Source organism: Drosophila takahashii, chromosome 2L, assembly GCF_030179915.1.
Source record: "Drosophila takahashii strain IR98-3 E-12201 chromosome 2L, DtakHiC1v2, whole genome shotgun sequence".
Lineage (NCBI taxonomy): Eukaryota > Metazoa > Arthropoda > Insecta > Diptera > Drosophilidae > Drosophila > Drosophila takahashii.
Genome location: NC_091678.1, coordinates 1,233,385 through 1,254,416, shown reverse-complemented (window position 1 = coordinate 1,254,416; position 21,032 = coordinate 1,233,385). Strand labels below are relative to the sequence as shown.

Genomic DNA, 21,032 nt, shown 5'->3' with positions numbered 1-21,032 from the left:
AATTTTCAAACCGCACTTATTTTTATTGCTACTTGCTAATATAAAAACCCATAAAAATCACTAAGATTTTCCAAACCTGTCTAAAATTAGGCTACACTTATGACAAAAGTCAGAGTTATTTTTTTATTGCCTTCTTCTAGACACCTAAATAAATTATCTTAAAACCTAACTTATTTTTTTTTGCTGTGCACTTCTTCCGTATCCTTTCATACCCTTCTGTGTCTCCTCTGTAAGCTTCAGTTTATGCTGCAACCGGAAAATTAATCCTAATGAGTGCTGACACACACACACACGCAAGCCCAGCAGGGAAGAGAGGAAAAGCCAGTGGAAAAGCGGTGGAAAAGGGCAAGAGGAAGCGATGCAGGCAGTTTGTTTGCGCATGTGAAGCGATTTATGCTTTTTATGCCCTTTCTTTCCTGAGAGGTATATTCATGGTTCCGGGATGGATTGCTAAAGGCTTTTCAAATATCTATTACATCCTAGGTAAAAGTATAAATGGTATTTTAAAAGATTCCCCCAGAGATTTTTATTCTTTTTAACACATTAAAGATGTAGAAAACTATAAGCGCTAATAACTAAATAATTAGTAAAACTTGAAATGAAGAACTGTTATTATCATACTTATTTTAAATACTTATTTTATTTTTCATACTTATTTTAAATCTTTTATAAATAAGGGTATTTTCACCATCGTTTTTTGGTTATCTTTCGACTGTTCTCTCAGTCCCGGATTTCTCTACCTCTGTTGCTTCGGGCAGAGTTGCTTTTTGTTGGCTCTGTTGTTGCACACGTGCGTCACATGTAAAATGCAATTCCCACACACACACACACACTCGGTGCCTTTGTGTGAGTGAGTGTGTGTCTGTGTGTGTGCGCTTGAAGGGGATTCTCATATAAAACAACATTTTGTAAGCATTTTATAGGGCCATAGTGTGGCTGACTCACAGTGAATGGTTGGCTGGTCAGGTGGTAGAGGTTTAAAGGGGGTCGGGAAAAATATATGAGCATAAAAAAAGCAGGTTGCCCGCTTCCTTTTGAAAAGTGTTAAATGCCGCGTTTTGCATTAACTTGCATTGCTCGTGCCTTCCGCTTTTCCCAAACCCAAACCCCTTTTGGTTTGGTGTCTTTTATGGTGCTGCCATTGAAACGCGACCGTTTGCCACGGGCTGAAATGAAATCAGTGTCAATGTGGAGGCAGGAAATTCGTTTTGCGATGCGTCAGCTTTAAACCCAAGGCATGGGAAATTAGCTTAGGGCCAGGAAAGGATTTATCAGAGCTCAAAATTGCACTGGCAAACGACATGCTTCGATTCCAAGGCACTTTGAGTCTATAACTTGCACCACCCATGGCTTTCTAACCATAAATAGCGTACGCTGATGTCGCCAAGTCACGTAAAAGTGTATTTAGCCGGGCCATGTGTGGGTGTCCGTGCCTGGCACCTCGGCTAAATCCACCTGTCCCACCATCGACAACAATGGGCGCAAAGTAAACAAATTAAAATGTATGCACAAGCACTGGCATATGCGCTGGGGTGTCGTCAATTAGGCAAAGGAAACAAAAAAGGCGCCGTCGAAAAAAGATGATTGCATAGTTTCGGGGGGTAGAAAAGGGGGTAGACAGGGGTTCCGGGGGCTTCAGGGGTTCGTGGACAAATCATTTTGCCAGCGATTTCAGCGATTTTCGAGTGCGCAAATTGTTCCCCATGTGTGTGTCCTCGATTTTCGGCCCACTTGCTCACTTTGCCAGCCAACCGGGCCATCAACAATTGTGGCAGTCCCCCTCCCCCTTTTGGCCAACAGCTCGCATCACATATTTGGTTCATGGCAGATTACGTATACGCCCAGTTTGAAAATCGTTTGCATTGCTTGGGAAATGGGTTGTACTATGCAGCCTCCTCTTCTCTTCTCCTGCTGCTGCTGCGTTCCAGTTTCAGTTATTCGGGCGGCTTTTGTGTCGACGATGTTTTTGGTAACAAAAGAGCAGCACGTTTCAACTTTTTGTGCCCATTACCTGTACACCCAAGGCTGCTGGAGGAGTGCACAATAATTGCAGAGCTAAACCTTTATCCTTCCACTAACTTACAGGAGAAAACCCTAAAGGCTAACTAAATATCTGGAAATTTTATTAATTTATTTAAATAAATAAATCTTCTTCTATAAAACCAATTTGACAATTTTACTAAGCTTTAAACCTAAATGCCCCACGTTGGGCGCCAGAAAAAGTTTGTGTAATCACTACTGCGATACAATTGCCAGTTTAAAACAAAAAACTAAATATTTGTAATATTTATATTTATTTTATTTCAAAAATACCTTCTCTTAATTCTAACTTCCACCTGGAAAGCCTTGAATTCGAGCATACCCATACGTTGAAGCATACCTACATACTTGATTGTTTTTTCGGGTTTTGTTTCTGTTCCTTTTTGCGCATGTTTGACATCAATATAACTTTATTCCATATACCAAGACCCCCCGTCCGAAGCCCTGTAAAACCCCACCACCCCGTTCAATTCACTTGTTCCAAATATGCAAGAGTTGCATTTTTCGTAGGTTCTCCCGTACGATTCGTTTTCGTTTTGTGCTGTTTGCTTTTGTTTGCCTATAGTGCTTTGTTGAAATTGTCATTTGCTACTATTGCACATATGGTAATGCGTTCTGTTTGTTTCGTTTTAGTTGCTTGTGGCTGGCAAAACATTTTCATGGTTTATTCGACGTTGACTGCTGGCAAAGATTTGCACTTTGGAGAAAGGGCCAACCACCCCCATTTGATTCATTCCCATTTTCCCACAGCTCTTGCCATTTAAACCGCAACCAAAGTTCGCCTGGAGTTGCGTTTAATTATTTATCGTGTTTGAAGTGTGCAAAAAACAATAATCAACAAATTTACTTTTATCTGTCACGCCCATTACCTCCCCTTTCCAGCCCCTTTCCACCCTTTTCCACCAACCGACTCGTGACATTTTCAAATAAATAGGCAACCAGTAGTAACAGTAGCAACAATAACAAACCAAATATAAATAAACCCGTAAAAATGGGAGCAACAACTTTTCACATGCGCGCAATTTATGGTCGAAAATGAAATTGCATTGTGTATATGTGTGTATTTGCGTTTGCAGTTTAATTTAAATATTTTACACTCGCACATTGCATCCCCTTTTTTTTTACCCGCTTTAAATTCGTGTTTTCCTTTCCCCTTCCTTTTGTTTTTCGGGTCTTTAAAGTGCGCCAGTGGCTTTCTCGCCCCCGCAGCCTTTCTCCAATATTTAAAATATGAAGACCATTAGCTAAATATTGGCTTTGGCACGCTCACGCACACGCCAGAAAATAAAGGAGAGGGCGGCGCGGAAAAGTCGTCGACTAAGAACATCCCAGGAAAGCAGTCAATAATATTAACTCGGAATTGGGAGCGGGAAAAGCAGTGGAATCGGAGTCTGGCCCCGTGCTGTGCATACTTATTTGGAGCTCAAGGCGCCCAGGGGTGCTGGGTATTCTTTGTTTCCTTGACGGGGGTGTGAGTGCATAAAATAAAAATAAATGTTAACAATGGCAGAAAGGCGCTCGGACTGGATGTTGGAGCTGCTTTCGTTGGCGGTGTCAGGCGGTTTCATGCGGCGCAGCACGAAATGCCGGCAACAACAGCTCAGTACACAAAAAGACAGTGGCGCAGTGATTCTCCCAGAAGGGTAGCCTGACTATCTATGTAAAAAATGTTAATCTATGTAAAAAATTTATTGAAGTCTGCAGAATTCACGTATAGCTATGGTCCAATTATTTTAAAAATATCAATAACCTACAGCATTCGCGATTTTTTAAAGATATTTAATCCCAATCTGTAGGAATTTTTATTTTTCCAAATTCTTCATCATTCCCTTTTTCCCATAATAAAAATCCAAAATAATCTGTCTTGGCCCCTAAAGTCTGCAGAATTCGCGTATGGATATCGTCACACTAAAATTACATTTTCAAGAACCTAAAGAATTTGAGGGTTTTTTATACTTAAGCCCAATCTGTAGCGATTTATATGTTTTCCGAATTCTGCATTATTCCCTTCTTTCATAATGAAAATCCAAAATAATCTGGCTTAGCCCCACCAACAAATTTCAGCCTACACCCCTGGGGGCAAGAGGCGTCGTCAGGGGGCGGCAATTTGTTGTTGCCTCTGCCTGTACTTATGCTAAGTAAAGCGATGATGTAAAAGACAATAACTGGGGAATTAGGGGAGGGGACAGGGCGGCAGAGACCACAAATTCAGCCTCCGTCCGCCTTTCGGGTTCGGTTCGGCATTTCATAAAGTGCGTAACAATTTGTTTACATATACTTCTGTGTGTATATCCGTGTATTCCTAAGCAAACAATTTCGGCTAAGTTAATAGCATTAATGTTGGTCAATGCTTGAAATTTATATTCACCCGTTTAGTCAGTATTTGTATTTTAAATTCGTAGATGTGTATATTTTTGATATCTTAAGCCATTCCACATTTTATTTTTAAAATGAACTTGACATCCATGATCTTTCAATTCCAGTATTTAAATTTAAAAATCGCGTATTTACTTTTAATAAAATAAAATAAATATAAAATTCCGATACTTACACTGATATTTAAATCGATAAACCTTGAAAGCTGACCTATAATCTTAACCTTTATCGTACTGCTTTTTCATTTATATCCTTATGTATGCAAATTTATATATGTGTATTTGGCGTACACTTTTGCGGTTCATCCGTTTTGATATTGTTGGCATTTATGTTTTAATACTTTGTTGTCTGGCGAGTCGGGGCAATTTGTTGCGGCCCTGCCGGAGATAACTCCCCTGGATTGCCCCGAATATTGCGGCTGCTCTTCAGTCCTGACACTTGCTGAAAGCTCCTGTCCCCACCCCAAACACGCTGCCGCCCCCTTTTTCCGGCTTTGGCTTTTGCCAGAAGACCTGACCACAGACGCAGTCCCTCCACAATGTCATTAGGCAGCTGTGCGAAAGTTTTTGCTCACCTGTGCGACCACATCGAGCACTGAGATTGAAGGGGAGTGGCAGGTGGAGAGCTGGAAAATGGAAGGTGGGTGGAAAAGCGAGTTAGCAGAGGAAGCTGAAACAGAAGTGGAAGCAGGTTTGGTCGCTCAGCCTGCAGGCTTTAAAATTAAATAAACTAACACACAGCCGCACAATGCACTGAAAGAAACAGACGTATCTTACATAGAAATCTCTGCAAACCTGGACAATTTTCCACTACCTATTCATAAGAAAATGTTGGATATTTTTTTATAGCAAAAAGTTATTATAAGAAACCGCTTTCTTAATCAATAATAACAGTGTCAAAAAGTATGCAATAATATTTTGGAGTCCAAAAAATGAATGGTTTCTATCCTTTCAAATAAGCTCTTCTTTCTGTGTATAGATATAAACTAAAAGAGCGGAAGAGAAGCACAGACACAAGGACACCCACGGAAATGTAACTAACACACACACACGCAGACAGACACACACACAGAGACTCGGAGAAGGAATCTCTCGCACACACATATATTTTAATGCAAATTGAGCAGAATTAATTTAGTGCTGTCTGTGTTTATCTCTGGTGCGCTTAATATCAAGCCGTCGTCGGTCTCCGTTCGCTATCTCTTTCTCTGCTTCTCTGTTGCTGTCTCTCTCTGCTCTTTGTCGCCCTCTCCCTCTCTTCTCCGGCTGGGGCATATGTTAAACGCTTGCCAGACCCTGGCTTTATTTTATTAAAAAGTGGGCTTCTGCCTGCTCCGCTTTCTTGGAAGCTTGGAAGCAGCTTGAGGCTGTCTGTCATTGCTCTATTCCTGTCTTTATTTCTCCTTCGTATAGCTGTCCCCCTCTTAGGGCCAAAATATGTTGCCTACATTCAGGCATCGCTCATACATTTACTGCGAAAGAACGCAAGGCAGACAATTTGACAATTTTGTGGCACACCCAAAGAAATATTTGGGTAATAGAGCGATTCCTACGACTGATTATTCAAGAGTGTCCTAGAGAACTCTAGAGAATTAAGGAAGTCTCTAAAAGTGCAACAGACATCTCAATTCAGAAAGCCTTTGAAAAGTGTCGAAATAAAATACGTTTTATGGCACTTAACTGAGCTTGATATTTTAGATATATTTCAAAGTTTACTTCATAAATCCTTTTCAAAGGTGTCTAGAAAAATGCTTTAAAAATTTTAAAATTTTTTAAGCAGTTAAATTTAATTAATCTCAAACCTTATGTAATTTCTGTGTAATTTCCATATTTTTTCTCACTGTTCATATGTAAAAATTCTTTCTTGTCAGACTCAATTCCAGAGGCATTCCCTACCCCCTGCGGTTAGTCGTTCGCCTTTGTTCGGGACTTCCGTTGGCCTCCGTTCGCATTAGACACGCATCATTTGCGCGTTTGTAATCAGGCGAAAGTGTTTCGACTTTCGACTCAGCCCCCCACTTTCTCCTGCCCACCCACTCTTTTGTCTCAATTGTTTCGCCCAAACACACACACAGGAAAACACAACAATGCGTACGTTTCTAGTTTAAAGTAAAAGTTTTTCAATTTCAAGTTTTATGGGCGACAAGTTCGCAGCGTCCGCTCATCTTGAGCCTTGGGTGTTCACACCCTGCCTCTCCTCGAAAATATATTTCTGGAGTAGGTGGAAAATGGGAATTTGCCTTATTTCGTTTTATTTCCCCCGTCGTACGTGCTCACAATTTCTGATGCACAGCATGGAGCTCTAAGGACTTTAAACAAAGCCCCCTCTTCGAGAAACCACCATAAAAGCCACGTGTAAAAGGTGAGCAACAAGTGTTGGCCTGGCCAACAGTTTTGGGTTCCGCTCAGCTGGCCAGGATTCGGACCCTGATTTTCAGTCCATGCCCGTCGTTTAATTTTACGCTTCAGGTGCTGGCCAAAATCGCAGCAGACAATTAAATTCCATTTGAGAGCTTTTGGCTGCAACAAATTCGCGCCCCATTCGGTGGCCATTTTCTTCGTTTCCGGCTGCTTCTGCAGTTATTGCTGAGTTTTAGGTGCTTCTCGTTTTGTTTTCGTGTCCTTGTCTTATGGAAATTTCAACAAAGTTTGAAGCTGCAACAAATTCGCATCTTTCTGCAGACATTTTCTTTTTTTTCCGTTCCACTTTTGTGTTTTATTTATATTGCTCAAAGAAATTATAAATAAAGGTGTCTGAAAGTTTACAGTAAAAAATATTCAAAAATTCTTGCATTCTTTTGGGCACTTGTAAAGTAGTTTTATACCTTTAAAAAAAATAAATATCCTTCCTAAAATGGATTCTTACTCAAATTTGCACACTTTTTGCCACCATAAGGTAGCCAAACAAGCCAATATACTAGAGTATCCTCAGAATAAATGTGCAAGTTCCGATTTCACGTGAAGAACAAATGGGGGAAAAAACGGAACTATGCAATACTGCTATGCATTGTTCTCTGTGCTCTCGGCATAAGTTTCCTCCTCCAGTGTTTTTCGAACTTTTGCAGGAAGGAGAAATGCCGAAGCGAAGGATTTTATGAAAATAGCTGAAATAATTTTCCATTAAATTCTTGCGCATGAAATTATCGCATTAAAATGAAACAAAAGCCGCTTTTTTCGCACTCGAGTGGAACCCCTCTTCGGAACCCCCACCCCCTCGTTACACTACGTCCATTGTTTGCTTAAATTTTGTACAGTTCCTCGACGTCATCATCATCATCATCGTCGTGCTCTTGCCTCTTTCTCTGTAGAACTCTTCTGCTATTTGCCTGGTGTTTTACTGTTTGCATTCATCTTCATTATTTGTTTGCTCTGCGCCCCAAGTGGGCGTGGCAGTTCTCAGTACCCCGAGAAGTGAGAAGCGCAGAGAAAGGCGGTGGCGGAGAAGAAAGTTGGCTCTACCGTTGAGCACTTGGCAGCGAAACTTTTTGACACAGTTGATTTGCATTTGAAATCCTTGGTCGGGAAACGAAACGAAAACCCCCCCCAGTCAACCAGACCAACCAGCCCAAACTCCCCAACAATCCCAACTCAACTCCGCCGAGAGGGCTGCCCCACAATGATTTATGGATTTTCATCATATTCTGTTGATTCAGGGAATATTTATGATTTGCCAGTACTCCATTTTCTCGTCGTCCTTGGGAAATCTCCGCTCTCGCTTCTCTCGCATCGTATTCATATTTTTCGGGTAGCGTTTTTTGTTATAAATTTTTTGAAAAAAAAGAAAATTTGTACTTGCTGCGGCAATAGAACAACAAGGACAACAAATGAAAACAAAAATAAAAACAGAGCCAGAGAGACGGAAGGCGAAAGAGAAACAAAAGGACAACGGAAAAATGCTGAATATGCGCAAATTGAATTTGATTTTTAAGCACTGATTGCTTTTATTGTTCTGGTCGGTGGGGTCCGGTGCAGAGGAACCGTTTCGGACTACGGCGGAATTTAAATAAAATATTCTAAAAAAGATAACCGGCGAGAGTGAGAAGGGGAAAATGGAACCGGGGATGACCAGTAGCAAATTTCATGTGATATCAAATTAGAGACTTGAACTATTCAAGTAAGTCTGGGAAGAAAAGTGAAGAAAGAGGTTGCTTTACATTTTATAAAACTGAACTAGGACTTTGAAATCATTTAAAAGGGCGTCTACAAGTATGCACTAATTAACAAAAAACTTGCCTACTTTAAGACACCTTTAAAATTTACATTATTTTGTTGCCTACTTTTAGACACCTTCAAAGAACCGCTAGTTATTTCTCAATTATATAACAACTAAATTAAATTTTCTTATTTTTATTTAGTCATCAAAAACTAAATATCACTATCAATGGTTGGCACTTCCTGACATTTCCAGGGTATCAAAAAAAAGAGGGAGGACAATAAAGGGCCCGTGACAGCACATCTATATTAATTTATTGATATTAAGCTTTTGTGTTGGCGAGAATTTGCATTTTTTGCAGCGGAAACTGGGAATAGTTTTTTGCCCGCGTAACGCAATGAAATTGAAATAACCGAATTGCAGCAACAATTAGCTGAACATTTCTGGGAGAAGGCGGGTTGAGGGGCTCAAATTGATTTTCCAGCCCCCTTCCACGAAAAGCTGCTGCCCACAGACGAAATTGCATTTTCATCGCGCCCGCAAAAAACACATTAGCACCGGAATGTGCGCAAATAAATACTTAATAACCCGCCGAATAAAAACCCCCTTGCACAAATGCAAGTCAGGGCAGGCAGGCACATTAGCATGAGAATAAAACGAAATTACAGTCTTTAAAATAAATGTATGCGGAATTCGCCAGCCCAGAAATGCCAGAAAGTATTCAACTAAATGCGAAATAAATTTGCCAGAAGACAAAGCCATGGGTGGGGATTTTCCAAGGGGGTTAGGGTGGGGTGGCAATGTCAATTCCCTGGGCGTTTGGAATGTGCCGCCGCCGCCGACGCCGCCGCCAGGAGACGCAGAAAATCAATTTCGGCTACAAGTTTTCAATAAAGTGAAAATAATGTCGCCGCTCCGCCATTATCCTGCGGAGATAAGAGTCCCTTTGGTTCCCTGTTCCCTGGTTCCTTTTCCCCAAAAATATCGAAGATATGCTGCCTGCGAAAATCAACGCCGAGTGTCAAACAATGAGGGTCGTTAGAGGCAGCAAATCGAAGCCCGGCGAATCGGGAAGGAGACTCCCGAAGTCAAGTGCACAAAGCGTCAAATGAAAAGGAAACTAGGGGGGTGGGAATACCCCCAGTTTGGGGACCCGGGATAAGTCTAGTGATGCGTAAAGCAACGCACTGTCAAAAAATACAGCCAGAGGGGAGGAGGGGAGGAGGAGAACCTGGAGGAACCGGAGGAAAGTATCAGCAAATCCGACTCCGTCTCCGATGGCTGCTGGTGTTTATTTATGTGCCTTGTGCCTTGTGATAAATCACTGACATTGATGCCCGCAGACAGAGGAGGAGAAAAAGGTTTTCCCACCGCCTCGATTCGCATCCTTAACCCATTTGGACTCACACCTAGTTGCCCGGTTCGGTAAAATCCAATTGGAGGTATATATTTAACGCTTTGGGCTGGCTTTAAAGAAAGTTAAATTAGATGCCTTCAAAAATATTTAAAGGGTTTAATCTATGTGCTATAAAATGGTAATCCGAATCGATAATCTATTTGGAAAAAATCAATCAAATTACATCTCTCTGAATAAGAGCTAATTTATATATTTTTATTTATTCTCAAGTTCTCGGCCAAATTAAAATTATTTCTAGCATTAACTTTAATGCTTTAAGTTTATTTACATTAAACAAAAGTAAGCAGAAAGAAAAATAACCCGATATTTTCCTAAGCCCAAGTGATATTAGGTAAACAAATCATCTGTGTCAAAATGGGTTAACCACCCCCTCAATTTCAGAAGCCAAATTTAAAAGACTCGAAAGAGGCAGGGCCTAACAAGTGAAGCCCCCTGAATTTACCACCCCCAGAAAAACCTGCCTTTAAAGGGTGTATAATAAGTTTATCAGAAGTCAAACAGGCAGGAGGCAGGAGAACGTTACTAGGAGTGTCCTTGTGGTCCTCGAATGGCGCCGCCCCGCAGGAAATAAAGCGGCGCTCAATCACGGCGCACGCCGGAAATCGGAAGTTAGCAGGCTCACGATATCGGAGCACAACAGCTGAACGGAAAAAAAATAAATATGAAATGAGAGGAGAGGAACTCAAGTGAAACCCCGAAACTGAGACACCGAATCTGGGAAAGTCGACCGCAAAAGTTGGAAACTGTTTGGCAGCGCCAGATAAAATGTTGTTGATTGCGACGCAGTTGAGCGTTAATAATTATTATTTTTGTGCCTTAGAAACGTTCGCTTTTCATCCTCCTGCAACGTGGAACGTGATTTTTGATGGCCAACAATTTGTGGCAGATTTATTTGTGCATTAACCTCGAATTTGCACCCATTTCTCTGGATTTCTCCACTAGCAGTGATTATCGACGGATGGCTTCTGTGTTCTTGTGGGTGTCAATAAATCCAGGGGCTGCGACTGGAATTCCAAGAACAGGACCAGCTGTTTGTCCCAAAGTTTCTGGGCCAGCCAGCCGAACTTATTGATGCTGGTCATGTACTTTCTGGCCAAGGGAAAATTCCGGGGGCTGGGATTCAGGATTTCAACCAACAGCTGTGCCACCATTGATTTTTCGCCTGACCCACACTTTTATGGCTTTTCATTTATGAAATTTTTGACAGCCACTTTCTCCCTCGCCCCCCGAAAAAAACCCATTCCTAATTATAACATTCAGTACTCCAAAATCGATAGCAATAAAAGGGCCCCAAACGGAAAACTGGGATAAAGATTTTCGGTAAAAGCCAAAAATTGACCTTTCTGCGTACTCGCTTTTAATGCCATGGTTAAGGGTACACTTTAGAAAAAAATCAAAGAAACTGAAATCAATAAAGGAATTAATAAATTTTAAAGAGCGAAATTTTGATGGATCGGTAACCATTTTTCACCATATTAAAAAAAAGAAATTGTTATTGTAAATTAAATATAAAACCTTTAAATCTTCTACTTTTTTTATCAGTTTACTTAGAATTTTTTATATACTTTTTTTAGAAATATGAATATTTTAAAAAGAGAATTTTTAAGAAATAATTTGATTTAAAAATGTAAATAGGATAATCTCAAGGATCTAAACCGTTTATAATTTTTCCGAGTGCCGGGGGCTTCTACTTTCTAAAATTATAAATAGCCCCGCAGCAAAAATAACTTTGCCAACTGAGACTTTTATTATGCTCGGCATTCTTTTGTGTTTTGTGAGTGAGTGTGTGTGCCAATTTATTGAAAAACTTGCGCTAAATTTAACAAGAGAGCTCGCAGGGAGGGAAGTTTATAACAAGTTTGAAATTAATTTGATTTCTCACAGAGACCAAAACCGAACTGAGCCGAAGCGAAAACCAAATAACAAATAACAAGATAGGGGCAGTGTGCAACAACTAACTCACTTTGATTTATGCAGCCGGAGTCGCAAGATCCCCAGCCAGGAACAGGAATCGCCCCCCAGCCAGGGTTCCATCGACGGCATCTCTCCAGGATCCAAGGAGGCGAAGGACCAAACAGGACTTATCGAGGTTATGGTCTCCTTATGAATTGCCGGTCTTGAGTGAGCTCACTTAGCCTGAATATTGTATGTTGTTCAGTGCATGCTGCAGATTTCGTCGCATTTTATGTGATTTTATTTCAGACATTTGTGTGTTTTGTGGCTTTTATTTTATTTCGGTTCTATTTGCCTTCTCCTTGGGAGCAAAAGTGCCGGCTGCAAGTGGAAAAAAATCAATAATCCAGTTAGTCAACATATATCTTTAATTGTGCTGCAAAAACATGTGTATAATAAATGGGGGAAAATATATTTTAGAGCGTTGACAGGCCAGCGATTTTGGGCCAATTACAAACTGGTGTCCTGGTGTCATGGCAAATAATTCCCATTTTGTTTTTCCCCTAATTAATTTCCGTTGTTGCTGTAGCCGCCGCGGCGACTAAAACGTGATTATTTGATCTACATTCGTCGATAATTACGGATTATTGAAAGTTTTGTTTGAATTAATATTGAAATAATTTCCTGAGCCGGGGTCGCGTTGCCATAAATAATTACCGAAAAATGTAAGGGGTTGGGGTGGAAAATAATCAACATAAAAATAAACGGCCTCATTGGTTTCCATTTGTTTGGCCCCCGGTGGTTTATCGGCCCCATCTGTCTAACATATAGAGAGTATTGGATTGGTTTTCGGTTTCGGATATTGGAACCACCTACATACGTTCGCGTTTTCAGTGTGATTGTTGGGCTAGAAATTAGGTTAATTAGTGGTCAGTTGTTGTGTAACTGCCGTGTCCTTTGATTGCTGTCGTTTTGTTATTATTTTTCCTCTGTGGTTCGGGTAAATACACAGATAAGGTGGTTTTTTGTAATGGGTTCTGGGTTCTACATACGTATGATATCTGTACGTGTCTGAAATGGGATTCCCCATTGTCCCATCTTGCGTAACTCCTTTCTCTCTTTCTCTTTACAAATGCACAATTGCGGCATATCTTTGCCCATTCCAGGTCCTTTTTGAATCACCCGTTGTTTGTGTGTCTGGCAGTAATGAACTTTTATGCATTGTCATTAACTTTTATTGTATATATCTGCCATTCATCCTGCCGCACACACACACAGACAGATATATATACACCTTTGTGCTTGTGTTTTTGCTGGGCATTATAATAAATTTAAATCATTTGTTGCATTTATTTTAATTATGCGCAATTTAAAATGCATTATGCCTGCAACTTTCAGGGGGCTTTAAAGTGGCAGGGCGCTTAGGGCAGGCGTAATTTAATTTTCGTTGACAGAAATTCAATTATTTGCGTTTTCCCCAGCCGCGAGTCGCGAGTCTAAAACACACGAAAAATGTTTTGTCACAAAAATGCCTCACGCATATGCAAAAGCCGGGCGCATGCTGCGTATACGTGCTTTCATTAAATTTTTATTTATTCCTCACCCCACTCATATTTCCATTTCCCCCAGTAAATATCCCCCCATATATATATATATATATGTCTGGCCGACGTCGACAAATTCTTCTGGTGTAATTTCATTACTTCAATGTTTTACTTTGCTGAATTATAAATGAGCCCTTCAGTTTTGTGTGACGCAGCGTCGGCGGCGTAGCCTCCCATGTTTTACAGCTAGTCATGTGTAAACAAAGCCCAGATGTTCGGTTGTAAAATTTCGACGGGGGTTTGCCATGACTTTCCAAGGGGCGTTGGTGTCAAAGTTCGCCCTCTTCTTCCTCGGGACAAACGGTTCCAATGAGCCGTTGACCCACCCACCTCCCTGTCATTCCATTAATATTTGATAATGTGTGGCTGTCAGTTAGCCGTCCAATTGAGTGATTTCCATGCTTTCGCCCACCTGGGCTGCTATTCTATTACCGCTTTCGTTTCGTTTCGTTTTCCTCTTGTAATTTCTCAACAGCTGCACTTTTTCCCACAATGCAACTGAAGTGCCAGTGGGAGTTGGGAGTACTGTATCCCTATATCTAAACCTCCTCTTTTATTCCTTTTTTTTCGTCTGGCCATGTGACAGTTTGACATCTGTTATTGTTTGGTTGCTGGTTGACATTTCGACAAAACGCTGAGCAGGCAGCCCTCCAATGAAATTGAATATTATTAGCTCATTTCACTATAATTGCTCTGCGAGTCGCTCTCTCTCTCTGGCTGTAAGTACGGCTCCAAATTACACATATCACACATACGCCGCGTGTGCCACACAATCCATGGGTCCAATCTATTTGCGGGGGCGGTGCCACCACTCGAATCGCTATCTGCCAACCCATCGAAGTCATTAGATCCACTTAAGTGTGGCAACGCATATGGTAAAATTGGGCTAGGGACTTGAAAGTCAGTAATGAAAATGCAAACAATTAAATTAACATATTGAGAGTTTCTTGACTGAATAGGGCTTTTATAGGAATTGGTTCTTCTTCTTTTTTTATAAAAATAAAACACAAATAAAAGCAAGGTACATTTTAATAGAAGATTTAAATAAATAAATATAGATTATTTTGACGACTTTTAGAATTTGTATATTAGTTTTATTATTTTTCTTCAAAAGAATCCATTACGTGTATCTTAACAGAGTTGAAACAATGGACACCATTTTTAGCAAAATCAGTTTATAACATTTGGCGCCCAACGTGGGGCCTAGTCTTCGGTTCGATTCTCCCCGGCGCCGCTTTTAATTTCACTATTCATTTCCTCTAAAAAAAATAAAGACTATTTGTTCCGACAAATACGTGTAGACATAAAAATTTAAAATCAAAAACCGACATTCGATACTAAGGGATAAATTCTTTTGTTTTTGTGGTTCCAAAGAAATACACAGGGTATTATTATCTACATGTGACACCCAGTCTGAGATTTAATTTTCAAGCCTGTCAAGCGGAATGCCTGGTCTTCATCTTTGCGTCATGTTACGTACTTCCATATAACGTCTCGAAAATCGAGGGCGGGCTAACGACGCATATACGCAATCTGGGAAAAGGCTGCCAGCAGCTGCACACTGATTAGACAAAGTTGGCCCAGCAAATTAAGGGGCAGCAGCACACAGACAATCACAGAGTGCAAACTGCAGCTGCTGGCCAAGAAGACTGCCACAATGGCCAGGAGTCGTCGGCAAAGTTTCCAGGAGCAAACAAAGAAGGGAAAGGACCTTCTCCTCCTCCTTGTCCTCGTCCTCGGCATCAAGGACTTCAATTTTGCGGCGGCTGGGCAAACTTTGCGACAAACAGCAACAAATGCTGGTAACCGCTTGCGCTTAACACTTCTGCCTTTCCTGCCGTCCCTCGAAAAAACAGTTTTAATATATTTTTAATAACTCATGGTGGGCCAGCACCCAATTTAATTAGAAAGTTGAACTTTCGCCGCGTCAATGCGCCAGATGGATTCCCAATTTGAATTTCGAACTTCTCAAGGAGAACTTGCATTCGCATCTATTTTTCGAAAATATATTGGTCATAAGAAACTTAATTCCAGAAAGTGAATTGAAGTTAAAATATTCTCCTCAAAAGTGCAGCATTAAAAAAAGATTTACATCGGTTCTTGTTTTTCTTTCGAGTTTTATACACTTTTTTTTTAAGATTTACTTAATTATCATTTATTTTCAACCAGAAACAAAAGCAATTCCCGTAATTCTAGGAAATTAAGAGATTTTCCAGCTTTTATAACCTTAAAGAAGTGCCCATTTGTGTCGAATAAAAGTATTTTGATTTGGATCTCTCGTTCTGTGTTTGCTCTTCTCGTTCGATTGCATTTCTGTGTTGTGGGTTGGTATTTTCCCATTTTTGTTTGTTCGCTAGCCAACAAAAAAACAGAAAAATACAGAAAAAGAGTTTGCCAAAATAACATTTATCAATGTCGTCTGTGCTCCCTACTTTTCCCCTCACTATATATCTGGGATTTGTCTCTAGCAACGAATTGAAGTGCATCAAATAAGTTGTGTGTGCATGCGAGTTGGAAATTTGTTTGCCCAATGTATGCTAAAAGTGTCTGCGGGGAAAATTGGGTAGAGTTTTCCCCTATCTCTCTGTCTCCCTCTCTCTGTCTAAGTATTTTATCAATAATTCAAAGTTGCTTCGAAAAACTTTTCAGGCATTTTTGGCCGCATTTAGATAGAGATTTTGCCTGTGCATCCTAGGAAATTCACAGGAAATCCGAAAAATTAGCTGCACTCGAAACAGGAGCAGCGATTTTCCTGAGCTACCCAATTTTCCGGCTTGATTAGCGCTCGGCTTGGGAAACTTTCGCCAAAATTTTACACGGCTCGTTGTGTCTGTGTCTGTGTGTTTTCACTCTGTGTCGCGGCAATTTGTTCGCTGTCACTTTGCACGCGGCTGCGACATAAATTTCCCTTTTGCCGACCCAATTTTCAGAGGCTGCTACTCTGCCACTGCTACTGCTGCTGCACAACCGAAAAGCGAAGCGTTGTCAAAACTTTGCAGTTGGCTTTTATTTACATGGCGGGGTTTCGGGGTAACTAACCAAAAAATACAAAAAAAAATAACAAAACAAAAATAGACCATAAATAAAAACCACAAGCAGCACCAGAAGCAAAAGCAAAAGCAGCGGCAGCACACAGAAAATAATGGAAAAAGTTAGTTTTGCATAACGCGCAGATCCCGAGCACACTTGAAAGTCGGGGCGATGCGGGTGCTTGATGGTCAGGGAAGGGTTTAAGTGGGCGACGGGGCGCTTGGGCGACTGGGCGTGTGTGAACTGCAAGTTGGGCAAGAACAACAGCTGCTGTGGTCTCCTACAACCCCTCCGACCAACAGACAAAAGGGCTGCACAGGAAAAATCCGGAAAAAGTAAGGAAAATTGGTCATCAAACTCCTATCTGTACAATTATTTAGATTTCTATCCGGCTCGAAGGACCCAATACAAAGTTTATTGCTGTTTAGATGCTGCGAAATTGATGTTTAGTTCTACTACTATTAAATTAATCGAAAGGGTTTCGAAATCACTTATAAAGAGGCTTACAAAAATATGCAATTAAAAAATGTAAAATAACAGCAAATTTTAGCATACATTTTAACACATGTTTAAGCGATTCCTGATTATATTCAATAAATTTAAAGACTCGATAAGCAATTGTTACTTTTTTAAGGCTCTTTCAATCAATTTAAATCAGGAACTTAGCTATTATACTTTCGATTTTTCCTCAGTGCACAAGTAAAAAGGACTAACGAAGGATGAGGGTGAGAGTATAACCACATACACACAGATGTACTTTTGAAACTGCCAAGGTTAGAGTGGGAAAAACAGGAGAAACAGGGAGAAATCGAGGAGCCCTAGAGCAGGAGTTTGCATATTTACTGCAGCTGCAGACAAAGTTGCACTTTTACTACCAGCCAAGCAACTCGGAATGAGCTGACGATGCTCACCGAACTTCCTACTACTCCGCCATAAACTGGTCCAAAATCGAAAGTTCCATTGAACTTGCCGCCTCTGTATTTACCAATCTCTGCCGTATTTTCCGTATTTTCGTGCGCAAATTGAAACCGGAGTCGCAATCGATGCGAAAGCCCCAGCAAATGTTGCACTTAAATTCGAAATTATTCTACTAATTGAGCCACATTAGCTGCTTGAGCTGATACTTTCGGGGGGCTCGGGAGGAGGGGCAATGAAACTCGAGTAAACACAATGAAAGCATTTTCAATTTTGTACAACGCAAAGCATCGAGCTCGAAATTCGGATTATTATTACCTTATTTTTTCGGACGGTTATTTATGTTCTTTTAGAGCAGTAATTGTGTAGAATTTATAAACATTGCTTCGAAATGTTTATTTGCAGTACCTATAAATTCGTCTTTGATATTTAATTTAAGCTGTGAATTATTTACTTTGAAAATGTTTTCATTTCGTTGAATTTCGCCTTACATTTTTAATTTACCAACAAATATTATTTTCTAATTTAAATTTTGTAAATCTCTAAATTCCTAATACCAGCCTCTAATTGATGGGCTAATGGCCCCAAATTGCCCCAAACACGGATTTTCTTTCACTCATGCCCGCAGAGCTTTCACGCAAATTTATTTAAATCTTTCACAAAATCTCTCACTTGGCAGGCGGCATTGGCAACTTGTTTAATTATTTCCCAAGCGAATTACACAAAAATAATTTATTTATGGGATTTCGTCGACAAAAAAGTTTTTCTCCGGAATTTCTAAGCAAAAACTTTCCACTTTACCGAGAGTATGGGGGAGTCCAGCTAATTGAATTCCACATTCCACACAATAATTCTACTGCTGCCGCACTTATTCACTTCACTTTATTCATTACCAGAAAACTAATTTGCATTTGGCCAGTGTCCGCACTCACATAATCGCTCAAATCAGTGGATGGGTGACAGTTTGCCAACTTTTGGGGGTTACAGGATTATTCTAAAAGCGAGTTTAAAAAAAGGACACAATTTACGGGTATTTCAACACATTATTGGCACTTGTGGGTTGAAAATAAAAGTTTTAAAATGCGTTACTTGTGTGGAAACTTTATTCGGGAAATCAAATTCGTTTTACTCTATCGATTTTATTACAGAAATCACAGGGTTTTTTTAAATTACAAATAAAATGGCCCGCTTTTTCGCTGCATAATTTCAGACACCTCCAAAAAAGATTTTAAAACCCTGATGATTTTACACATTTTAAAGTTACTTGAGAATAAATCTCCCGAATTACTTTCTTGTCTTGAGATTCTTCCGAAAATGTTAAATATTTCCAACACAATCATCTGCACCGCCTTGTCTTTACCCATTGTAATCTGATATAAATAGCCTGCTTTGGGTTTCTTTTTGCTGTTCGCCTGGCGAATTAAAAATTAAATAAATACCACTGACTGAGGCCAAGTGGCAGGGCTTTAGTAAAAAGTTATGTCTACATTTGGCTCTGCCTTTTTCGGCTGACTTCGAGCGCAGGAAGCGCGGCTACACGAATTGCCACTTAAAAATTCAAAAGTTTTGCGGCTGGCGCATATGGCAGCCAGTTCGCCGCGACTTCAGATCCGCTCAGCTGGCATAAGCAGGCAAAACGGAAACGGAAGTGGCAGAGGCAGAGGATTTCGCCTAGAACGCCTGGCAAAACAATAACAGCAAAATCCAGCCCAATCCGCGGTTTTTTGTTAACCTTAACCCGGTTTCGGGGGATTGGGATTCACCAACGCAGGCTGGCAGCAAATCTAATTTCAATTGTTAGGGCATTTGCATGGGAAATTCCATAAACTGGCACGCACTTGAAGCGTGATGGAAATATTTGCGCTGGTTTGCAAGCATGAAAAAAGAATAGGTTAAAAATTAAGCGTGGGCTCTCGGGGAAAAATTCATAAATAAATGAATAAATATATGATTGTTGTGGGCGAGGATTTAATACACACAATTTTATAATGCCTACTAAATTGACTATTAAGAGATGGCCAACGATTTAAATGAATTTGCTTTGAAAGCTTCATAAAGAGACGGAAATTATAAATTGAAATGATTTTCAGAGAGATGGCAATTTCAGATTAAATACATTTTTCATTGGGTTGAAACTATGAAGATTTTTTTTTAAACTGGAATCAAATGGAATCATTTTTAAAACGGATTGAAAATATCTCTGTGAAATTATTTAGATTTCTTAAAAACATATTAAAAATATTTCTAGTTATCTGTACAATTATTTAGATTTCTATCCGGCTCAAAGGACCAAAAACAATGTTCAAAATATCCCAAGTCATCTGTACAATTATTTAGATTTCTATCGGGCTCGAAGGACCAAAGACAAAGTTTACTGCGGAAAATATTAAAGATGCTGCGAAATTGACAAGGCATATAAACTTGGAGAGATGGAAAGCATATAATGCAGCAAGGAAAGCGAGGAAAAACATGAAAAGTCACGGGGAAAGTTGCAAACAAGTGGGAGCCGCAAATTGACTTGGATCTGGGAGACAGTGCACGAAATGCACTCCAGTTGCCGCAGAAAGTCAAAAGCTGCGACCGCAGAAATTGTCTGCTCGCCCGCCCGCGCCTTTCTTGGCATTTTCTTGGTTTTTCTGTGGGTTTTCCCCACTGACTGGGATTTTCTACGGGTTTTCCACTTGCCTGCTGTGTGTGTCACTTGAGTTGCTGTTTCTGCAGCAGTACGACTACTACGGAAATGTATCCCGATTTTCGCCCGGAGAGCAGCGACAATGCCGCACGCACACAGCGGCACACTCACCCACACACTGGCACATACACATACACACACACACACGCGGCGGCGACACGAAAACAAAAACGGAAACGAGCGCACGAAAATTCCGTAGCTTTAAGAGCCCTACTTTAAAAACCGACTTTTCGTTTTGCGTTTTCGGAATGCCCTATTCTTCAGCTGTATTTATTTTGTATACTTTATAGTATTCTAATCGAATCGGTATCTGAATCGGTATCGAAATGATAATAACTGCAGCCACATCGCGGCCGAGGCAGCCACTTGGCAGTTTTCTGTTTCCGTTTCCGGTTTTTAGCTGCTGACCGCACGACTCGGAGGCAAAACGAAGACTGAAATCAGCCAGTTGGCGCACTCGTTGTTATATACGCGAAGTCCAACCGACGAAAGCCTCCGATTGCCTAGTGGTGAGTTTACTGAAAAGGAATCCAAGCAGGACTCCAGGCAGGATATCATCAGGACTTCGGGCTCCGCGGCGATTGAGTTGTTGCCACAGTCACAGTTAATGGTTACTTTTCGTGTGTGCGGAGGGCCCTCGAATGCAACAGTTTTCTGTTAGTAATTACTTGGCCAAAACTAGGCAAAATCCAAGTTATAAATTGGATCAAAATAAAGTCAAGCTATTTCTTAATAATACAAAATAAAATAAATAGGTTTTTTCTTAAATACTGAAGGTTTTTAAAGTTTTTTAAACGTATGCAGTGAAAAAAGAACGTCTTCTGGTTTATGCAAATATATTGATGCATACTTTTTGACACCTTTTTAGGTGTAAATAAAAGTATGGGTATATTAAAAAGAGTTCAAAACATTT

General features: G+C 40.3%; 1 protein-coding gene across 1 annotated transcript in view; it reads right to left on the bottom strand.

The window, feature by feature from the left end:
* Window positions 1-20,540, bottom strand: part of Tmtc2 (Transmembrane O-mannosyltransferase targeting cadherins 2) — a 40,194-nt gene extending 19,654 nt beyond the window's left edge. Inside the window, exons 1-2 of the mRNA XM_017159538.3 lie at window positions 20,113-20,540; window positions 11,949-12,259 (exon numbers count right to left, since the gene is read on the bottom strand). Of these exons, the coding sequence (XP_017015027.2) occupies window positions 11,949-12,028 (80 nt within the window). The 5' untranslated portion in view covers window positions 12,029-12,259; window positions 20,113-20,540. The remainder of the gene's footprint in view (window positions 1-11,948; window positions 12,260-20,112) is intronic.
* Window positions 20,541-21,032: the final 492 nt, after the last annotated feature.